The sequence below is a fragment of the Hibiscus syriacus genome, unplaced genomic scaffold (assembly GCF_006381635.1).
Source record: "Hibiscus syriacus cultivar Baekdansim isolate YM2019G1 unplaced genomic scaffold, ASM638163v2 tig00110004_pilon, whole genome shotgun sequence".
NCBI classification, from domain to species: domain Eukaryota; kingdom Viridiplantae; phylum Streptophyta; class Magnoliopsida; order Malvales; family Malvaceae; genus Hibiscus; species Hibiscus syriacus.
The window spans coordinates 796,389-806,583 of NW_024062557.1; the positions used below are offsets into that span (position 1 = coordinate 796,389).

The window sequence follows — 10,195 nt, forward strand, 5'->3', positions numbered from 1 at the left end:
CTAAGCGAACTATTAAGGTTCTGGAAGATATGTTAAGGACATGTGTGATTGAGTTCTTTGGATCGTGGAAGAAGTATCTACCACTCGCAGAGTTTACGTACAATAACAATTATTACTCGAGTATCAAAATGGCGCCCTACGAAGCTTTATATGGAAGAAATTGTCGAACACCATTAAAATAGTTTGAATTAAAAGATAGATATGTTATGGGCACTGATTTGATTAAGAAATTAGAAAAATAGTTCAGATGATCCAGCATAATATTAAAGTTGTAGCAGACAGACAAAAGTCCTACGCGGATTTGAAAAAAAAGATTGAGTATCAAATAGGAGATAAAGTTTTTTTGAAGTCTCTTCTTGGAAGAAAGTACTTCGTTTTGGTCGAAAAGGAAAGCTCAGTCCTAGATTCATTGGACCATATGAGATTATAAAGAAAGTGGGATCAGTAGCATATCAGTTAGCATTGCCACCAGAAATGGACAACAACAACAACAACAACAAAACCCAATTCCCATATGTATGGGGTAAGGGGGAGGTAGGGTAGTAGGCTGCTCCCAACGCCAGGTTGAGAGTAGCTTCCGTGGAAGACCTCCGGCAGTCAGAAATGGAGAAGATCCATAATGTTTTTCATGTTTCAATGTTTAGAAGATATCGATAAGATCCTTCACGCATCATAGCACCGAAAGTTATAGAAGTCCTATTTGATCTGACCTATGAGGAAGAACCAGTGCAGAGATTTTAGCACATGAAGTCAAACAACTAAGGAACAATACGATTCCATTAGTTAAAGTTCTTTGAAGAAATCACAAAGTGGAAGAGGTGACATGGGAGCGTGAAGGTGACATGGGAGCGTGAAGAGGACATGAGAAGACAATTTCCTCATCTCTTTATGTAGTGAAAAAACTGAGGATGAATTTTCTTAAGGGGGAGAATTGTAATACCCCAAACATCGGGTTAGTGACTAAAGAGTAAGGATTTAAAATTTAGTTGTTTAATTTTGATAAATTGAAATGTTCAAGGATTTATTTGGAAACTTTTGTTTAGGAAATTTTATCAAAGATTAAAGAGTGGAAGGGTATAATGCTCTTTTAGTACGTAATGAATTTAAAATTCCCTTTTAAGGTATTTAAGTATGTGAGGAATTAGAGTGAAAGGAAAAGAAAAATCTAGAGAGTTGTCTTCATCTTCTCCTTGCTTTCTACCGTGACTCCATTGCCAAAGTGAGTTATTTTTAAGTTGGTAGTTTCTTGAAATTTTGGGTTGGTTTTGAATCTTTGGTTGGTATAGAAGCTTAAGAAAAGCTTAAGGATGATTACAAACTATAGGATTGATGAATTAATGGTGAATTTGGTAAAATTGGTTTTTAAGGAGTTGACAAAATTTGAGTAGTTTTTGGATGTTAAAGGTATAATTGACTTGTCAAAGTTTTGAATAAAGTATTTGAAGTATTAGAAAGGATTTAGAAGCATGTTTGAAAATGGGTATGATTTTAGTTTTAAGTATTCTATGGAGAATTTTAGATGTTAAAGGGAATTTAATTGATGTAAGTTGGTTAGGATATGTGTTAATGAGTTTGAGGGCATGAATGGAACTATTAGTAAGAGATTTAAGTAAATTATGGGTAAAATTCGAATTAAAACATGTGAATTCTGGGTAAGGGTATACTGGAAGAACAATACATATACTATAAGGTTAAATTTAAGGAAATTATATGAATCGGATGAACAGTATTGATACAATGAAGTAGTATCGATACTAATGTGGAGGTATCAATACCAAGAGTAAGGTACCGATACTGTAATTGAAGATAAAATTCCATAATGTCATACTGGTATCAATACTTAAGTAGGTATCGGTACCATAGAAGAGAAGTATCGATACTATGTGTTGAGTACCGATACTATTCAGTCTGAAATTTTAAATTAGGTGTTTTATTTCGTTTATGTAAATAACAATTGGTTAGTTGTAAATTGAGATTCAATATTTATCTTGGACATGTTTATGTGTAGATTTGAATCGAAAGCATACTGAACGAATCGACGTAGTAAAGAGATTGAACGGAAGTTAAAAGGATTTCATTTAGGACTTAAGTGAGGCAAAGGTGAGTGCAACTTATTTATTTTATATTAGACATTAGAACAGCTTGCGATAAGCCAACCTCGAAGGTTTTCGATCAAAAACAATTTTATTTATTTTTTGCAATATCTTTATAATGTTTTATATAAATTGTATTTCTGAAGTACTGTTTGATTTTATTAGTATGTGAATATGTTATATGGGAATGTGTTCTACGTGAAAATGTTCTATGTAAATGTGTTATATGTGAATAAATGATACTTTGAATAATGTAATGTGAAATAATTATATGGTTAAAGCCCAAAGTATATGTTACGAGAATTAGAGGTATAGTTGGCATGCCAAGAGTCGAGGCTTCTACGCTGTCCTTCGGGACAATTCTATGTGGTCCTTCAGGACAATTCTACGCAGTCCTTTGGGACAAATCTAAGTGGCAATTCAGTGCATATTCTACGTGAGACTTCAGTGCAAATTCTACGCAACAGTTTTGGCTGTAATTATAGTGCACAACCTCAAAGTACTCACATACCTTGAGTTCTTAGTGATATGTATTGGGGTATTTAAACAAATTGATATGAATTAAACATTGTATACCATTATAAGTATATTTATGAAATGTATATCGGTTTCCATATACAATGTTTCTTGAAAATGTTTAAGTAAATGCTTTATCAGTTTTTATGCTCATTTATGCCTCACTAAGTCAACGACTTAACGTGTGAGTGTTTTCACACGTAGGTTCAAAGAGATCCGAAGAGTAAAGCTAGGAAAGGATAACATACAATTTAAAGACGATCAGATCAGAACGATTTGAATTGTAGGTGCTTCTTGTTATTTCAAAATTTTGTTCGCATGTATCATAAATGTTTAAATCACAAATGCTCTGATCTATTTTGTAACTATATTATTTAGAGTTTATGTAAATATATTAAGTATTTATTTTTGTTGTGAAATATGGATTTTCAATATTAACTTTTGTACGAGGGTTTCACCACTAAAATAAAAGTAAAAGTTTAAATTTTAAACGGATTTTCAAAGAGGCAAAATTTTGAAAAGTAAATGTGACACCTCAGATTCGTATCTAGGTCGGGTACGTGTCGGGGATGTTACAAAAGGTTCGTTTGGTAATATTGTCTAAATGCACTTTTGGTCTAAAAGTCAAGCGTGGAGTAAAAATCATTACCAAACGAGTAATATTTAAAGGTAAAAGCGCGCACTTAGAACGGTGGTTTTAAACCAACCATAAAAATTGGATTTTCTAGCTTTTTCAGTTCAAATTTCCTTGAAGTAAAATTATTCTTTTACCCTTGTTGTGATGCATTGACTCCACTCCGTTACTCAATTTAAAAAAAAAACAATTATTTTTATAAACTATGTATTAATTATATACTAATAACGTTTTGTTCAAAAAAATACTTTGAAATAATAATTATATTTTTCATTTATATTCTTTATAATTTAATTTTTTATATATTAAAGTATTAATAAATTTAAAATAACTTAAATTAGTATATTTTTAATTTATAATATAATATCTAAAAGAAATATTTTATCTTATTAAAAATACTTTACATAATAATACTAAATAGTTAAATTTTAAACGGCACATTTAATAGTTTTTTTCTATAATATTTTTGAAAATCAAATTTTAAAAGTAATGCCAAACTCACTAAATGTAACGGACATGCGGTGACATGCATAACTGAGCTTTTATGTATTAGTATGTTAGTGACAAATCCTTAATAAGTGAAAAGAGAATGGAAAGGTTGAAATGGCTATCCCAACAAATTAGCCATGAAATCAGGCATGACAGTACTTTCTCACACACAAAACACTCTAAAAATAGGATTCCCGTGGCGGTTCAGATTTCACTCTTTACATGCCTTTCACATCTCAACTTCCCATCATTTTACCCATTTTACCATCTCCTGCAAACCCTTTCTTTCTTCCTTCTACTTCAATCTCTTTCTACATCCTATTTACTCCTTTGCTGTACTTTTTTTAACCGAGTGTGTGTGATTATTGAGTCAACTCAACACTGATTTCAATATTGATTCATTTTGAACGACGTTGATGGTTTTCGAGTGCTTATTGATTGGGTGAATGGGAGATAGATTCATGATGTCTCCTAACATAGCTACTTCTTTGTATAATCTCACTTTCGATGAGGTTCAAAGCCAGTTGGGGAAGATAGGGAAGCCATTGAATGCTATGAATTTGGATGAGTTGTTGAGGAGTTTGATAGCTGTTGAAGACCCATCTTCTTCATCTGCTGCTTCTTTCTTTCTTGGGAACATCAATTTGAATGGAACGTTGAGCAAGAAGACAGTCGATGAGGTTTGGAAGGAGATAGTTAGTCACGGCAGAGGCGGCAATGTCAATGCCATGGATAACCAGTTCATCCAACACCGATTGACGCTCGGCGAAACGACACTAGAGGATTTCCTCGTTCGTGCCGGTGTCATCAACAATGGGATTCAAGAAGCTGTTCTTAATCATCAACAGTTCATGGCGATCGACCCGATGGCGGTGGTTTCGCATCAGGCTGATTGGCTTCAGTTCCAAATGGCTCCCGTCCAGCACCAGCAGCAACATCAAATGACAATGATGGATTCGAATTTCAGTGTTCCGGAGTCAGTTTATGAAAACCAAGTTGTGGATGTCGGGTACAATGACAACCAACTAGCTATTACAATGCCGATGCCTGCGATGTCGGCGACGTCTTTGGAATCTCGGCCGACTGTGGGGAGGAAACACAGATATTCAGATTTGACGGAGAAAACTATTGAGAGAAGGCAAAAGAGGATGATAAAGAACCGCGAGTCAGCAGCAAGGTCCAGGGCAAGGAAGCAGGTTGTGATACACATACACATATATACATACATACATATATGGATATGTGGTCTTACACTAAGCATGTGTTTGTTTGGTAATGGTAGGCTTATACCAATCAATTGGAGCTTGAAGTAGAACAATTAAAGAAAACGAATAGCTGGCTCAAAAGGCAAAAGGTACCTTACTTGAACCCTTTTATTTTTTTATTGTAAAGGAAATAGATATCGAGTGACTTCAATGGTTAAAGAGAACGTTATTTTCACTTAAAGTCCTGGTTTCGAGTAACTGTATCTGTAGGTGTGTGCAATGGTGGATGCATGTACTGTCCAGGGTGGGGTGGGCACCTTGAAATCCAAAATTTTTTATGTTAGTTGTCCATATACATATGTGTCATCCTGAAAAATATTTTTAGATCCATTACTGAGTGTATGTACATTTTTATTGATTAAAAAAATTATAAACAAATATTATCTTATTTCAATAGGAAGCAGAGATGTTGTTGTCCTCAAATACAAATGATACAGTGCCGAAGAACCAGCTTCGGCGTACCAGCTCAGCTTCATTTTAGGATATTTGTTCATGCCTTACACCATTTTTTATTCATTACCAGGCAAAAAAAAAATCATTAGCTATTCTATTTATTTATTCTTTAGTTAGATCCACTTAGCAACTCTCTTTTATTTAATTTTATTATTTTTTATTGCATTAAGATATTTATTTTCTTAACGTTTTTTACATTTAAGGTATGATTATCATGAATTTTTCACTCTTTCTAAATAATTCTTATTTGATTATTGTGTTCAGTATATGTTCGAATTTTGAGTTTGATAATGTAATCTTTCAAAGAAACTTTTAGAAAATTAAACATACTTCTATTAGTTTCATCTCTTATATATACTAGTTTTCTATGATATGTGTGTTTCATGTACAAAAAATATTATGAAATAAAGAAAATAAAGGAAGAAGAAAATAAAGAGAATAGAAAAAATATATAATATTTTTTAATATGAAGTATATACAAGGTTTTCCCAAACTATATATATATATATATATAACAAGTAGATATCATATAAAACTTTAATCTTAATAACCGTCAAATTTATAATAATAAATCACATCAAAATCTAATTTAGTACAAAGAGTTTTAATCAAAAGCATAATGTACGTTGTAAAATATAGGGTAAAGTACATAAATGGTCCCTTGATCATAGGAAACAACTTTGTTGAGTCATTCGACTATTAAAAGTACAAAATGGTCTCATGACTATAGTGTGTTGCTTACTCGAGTCCCTCGATTATTAAAAGTTACAAAATGGTCACATGACTATTCATTATGTTTCAAACTCTTCATTTTTTGTTAAAAAGTCAACAATGGTATGAGGAGAACATTAACATGTTGACTAAGATTTGATAATCGTTGAGATTATGAGATAAAATTTTATCATATCTCAATCAGTAGGTTAACGTCCAGCTTAGACTACCGTTAATCTTTTAATAGAAAATTATGATTTTGGAACATATGAATAGTCGGGTCACCATTTTGTAACTTTTAATAGTTAAGGGACTCAACAAATCAACACCTATAGTCGGAGAATCCTTTTGTAACTTTTAATAGTCGGGAGACTCAACAAAGTATCTCCTTATAATCAGGGGACCATTTGTGTATTTTATCCTTAAAATATATCATGACTCATTAAAATCTTACTAGCAAAACTCCTATAGGAAAAAACAATACACCATATTTCAATACACAATATGTTGAATCAATAAAAACCTTATCAGAAAAATTCAGTGAGACAAAGCCCTGATTAAGGTAAACTAATATAATATGTATACATCACTTAAGACGAAACAACACATAGCAACTCTCTTTTATTTACTTTATTATTTTTATTGCATTGAGATATTTCTTTTCTAATTTATATTTTCATTTAAGGTATGCTTATCATGAATTTAACTTTTTTAAATAATTATTATTTGATTAGTGTGTTCAGTATATATTCGAATTTTGGGTTTGATCATGTAATCTTTCAAACAATCTTTTAGAAAATTAAACATACTTCTGTCAGTTTCATCTCTTATATGTACTAGTTTTCTTTGATACATTCATTGCACATACAAATATTATTATGAAATAAGGAACATAAAGGAAGGAAAAAAAGAGACCAAGAAAAAAATATAAATATTTTCTTAATATGAGTATATACAAGGTTTATTTGAAGAACTATATTTATAAATATAAAAATATAAAATTTTAATCCTAATATGCATCAAATTTATAATAATAAAATAAATCAAAATCTTATTTAGTACAAAGAGTTTTAGTACATCAAATTTATATAGTTCAAAAGAAAAAAGAGTTTTAATCAAAATTATAATGTACATTGTAAAATATATGGCTTTTTAAAACCCTACTAGCAAATATGCTATGGAAAAAGATAACACACCATATTTCAATACACATAACATGTTGTCTTAATAAAAATCTTATCAGAAAAAGTCAGTGGGACAAAGCCTTAATTAAGGAAAAATAATACAATGTGTATTTACTCCCTTATGTACACAACACTTAAGGTGAAATAACATAATCTGATGTTGAAAAGGTAATAAGCGATTTAATAAATATATTTGTCAAACTCTCACTTGAACGGATTTATTGAACATTTATATCTTCATTCTTTTATAGATAACGAGTGAAGAATTTTTTTTTGATGAGATGTGTTTTGTTTTATCACCCCCTTTATGTATCCTTATTTAAGGTGTGCAATGGATGTTGTATTATCTTTATATAAGATTGTTGAAACTTTCTTTTCGGATAATAAATCACAATATTCTCTTATATGATGAGTTATAAATCTTAGTCACACACATTTATAATTAATCTTATTTATAGACAAAATATTATTATGATTAGAAGACGTAACATCAATTGTTTGTTTTATAGAACACTTAGAAATATGATTATTTTAGTTTATGAAGTCAAAATTTCGTATGTAAAAATATAACCAGTTTGTAATCGAGCATTATAAGAATCAGATAAGTATTTTGCATTTGTAATATCAACCAAATATGTTTTAGTTATGTTATGAAAGAAAAATATCATATCATTAAATATTTTTCGGAATGATAAAAGCAAAATCTTCCTAATAATTTTATAAAAAAAAAATGATACCTCAGGTTATGTATGACTATTAAGATATAATAATGCACCAATAACATTTAAGTAGGGTACATTAGGACTAAGAGAATCTTCATATTCTTTTAGAACCTTATTCACATCAAGCAATCTAGCAACCATTGTAGTGCTCAGTTTATGCACTTTATGCATTGAAACTTTTCTTTGCATTTTCTATATATGTTGCTTTATAAAGGATTTCATTTATTTTAGGAGTTCAACATGTAACCCTAGGTAAAATCTTATCTTTCAAAGGTATTTCTCTCAAACTTTTCTTTAAGTATTCCATTATATATATATATATATATATATATAAATCTCTTTCACAAGTCATAATGATATTTAAATTATCAACGCATACATTAATTATGAAAAATCATGATCCAAACCACCTTATAAAAAATAAAAAGAAATAGGGTCAGTCTTATAAGCATCAATTTTTTTAATCAAATCAAGTATAACATATACGCTCATATTGGCCCAATTCATTTAAATTTAAGAAGGCATGTATATAATTTTTTAGATAAATTCGTATACTTATGGAACTTTAAATCCTTCATGGATAAATTTTAGGTAAACTACACTAAACACCACTAAACTTTAAGCGCCGACTTGGTTATACCATCAAACTTTTAAAATTGTCAATTTTAGCACTAACATTTAGTTTTAAGTGCAATTATGTCACTCTTCCGTTAATGACCTAACGAGACGATGACATGGCAACCGTGCGTCGTGACGTAGTTGCCTTGCCAAAACGAAACTGTTTTGGTATGACTGTGTTTGGTGCTAAAAACCCAAAACAATGTAGTTTTGTTTGAGAGAATTTGGTAAAATATTGCATTTGAGGGGATTTGAACTCAAAACCTTTTAAAACATAAGCTAAAGCTTAACCACTATGTATACTTAAATTTTGATATAATATTACAAGCATAATATACAAAACATGAGTCATGCATTCCAAATATTATTTTCTAAAAAAACCCCATGAAAGTATTAAAATTCCCAAAAAAACCCCTAAATTTTAGAAAATTCCAAAAAACCCTAAATTCTTAAGAATCCCAAAAACCCTTAAACTCTAAATTGCAATCCCTAAATTCACCCACCATCATCATCAACGACATGCCATTGCCGTTGTCGTTGCATTGAAACCTCATCCACTTGCCATGCAAGTCATTCGCCATTTTCTCGTCGATCGATTGTCATTCATGGTTCGATTAGAATATTTCACATTCGACATTTGATGATCGACTAGCACACAATTCATTGATTTTCAGTGACGACAAAGTGGTATAATTGGTGGTAAGGGTCCGACGATGGAAGTGGTGGTGGTGGTCGTTGGTTTAACAGTGACAATGGGGAAATTAGGAATTTGGTACTTAGGGCTTTGGGTTTTGGGAGAAATTTGAGAATTTCAAAAAAATTAAGAGTTTTTTAAATATTATTTTTATTATAAATTATAAATTATATAAAAATAATATTAAATAAATTATATTAATTCAAACTGTTATTTAAGATATATATTAGTTTTTTAGAATTATAATAGTAATATATATATATATATATTAAATTAATAATAAAATATTTGAATGTATTTTAAATTAAGATATTTTTAAAAAAATATTTTAAGTGATGATAAAGATAAAATATATATTTTTACATTAAAATAAAAATAAAATATATTTAATAATTTAAAAAAAATAAAAGATAATTTTAAAATTTAAGATACATAAAATATTATTAATTTTGAGCAAAGCATTTACATAGTAAGATACAATATATATATCATTGGTTGTCCAAAACAAATTAAATGGTTGGTTTAGCTTAATTGTTTAGCCTTTTTTTATTCTAACCAAAGGTCCCAGTTTCAATTCCGCATACCTACATATCAAAATATTTTAACTGTCACATCACTTATTCCGTTAAAGGTTAACGACAAGTGACTTGATTAAAACATTTTAATAGTTTGATAGTTATTGATCAAATTGAAGATTGGTTTTGACCATAGTTGAGTGGTCACTCATGTAGTTTACCTTAAAAATAATTACTTCCATCAAAAAAATAATTTTAACAATCATTGTAATTCATGTCGTGCTTTATATCTTACGACTAC

The 10,195-nt window shown here is 30.0% G+C and overlaps 1 protein-coding gene across 1 annotated transcript; it reads left to right on the forward strand.

The window, feature by feature from the left end:
* Positions 1 to 4,152: 4,152 nt before the first annotated feature.
* Positions 4,153 to 5,526, forward strand: LOC120212163 (ABSCISIC ACID-INSENSITIVE 5-like protein 3). Its single transcript, XM_039210574.1, has 3 exons — positions 4,153 to 4,928; positions 5,015 to 5,086; positions 5,395 to 5,526. Exons 1-3 carry the CDS (start codon positions 4,179 to 4,181, stop codon positions 5,476 to 5,478), a joined length of 906 nt encoding a protein of 301 aa, XP_039066505.1. The 5' UTR covers positions 4,153 to 4,178; the 3' UTR covers positions 5,479 to 5,526.
* Positions 5,527 to 10,195: the final 4,669 nt, after the last annotated feature.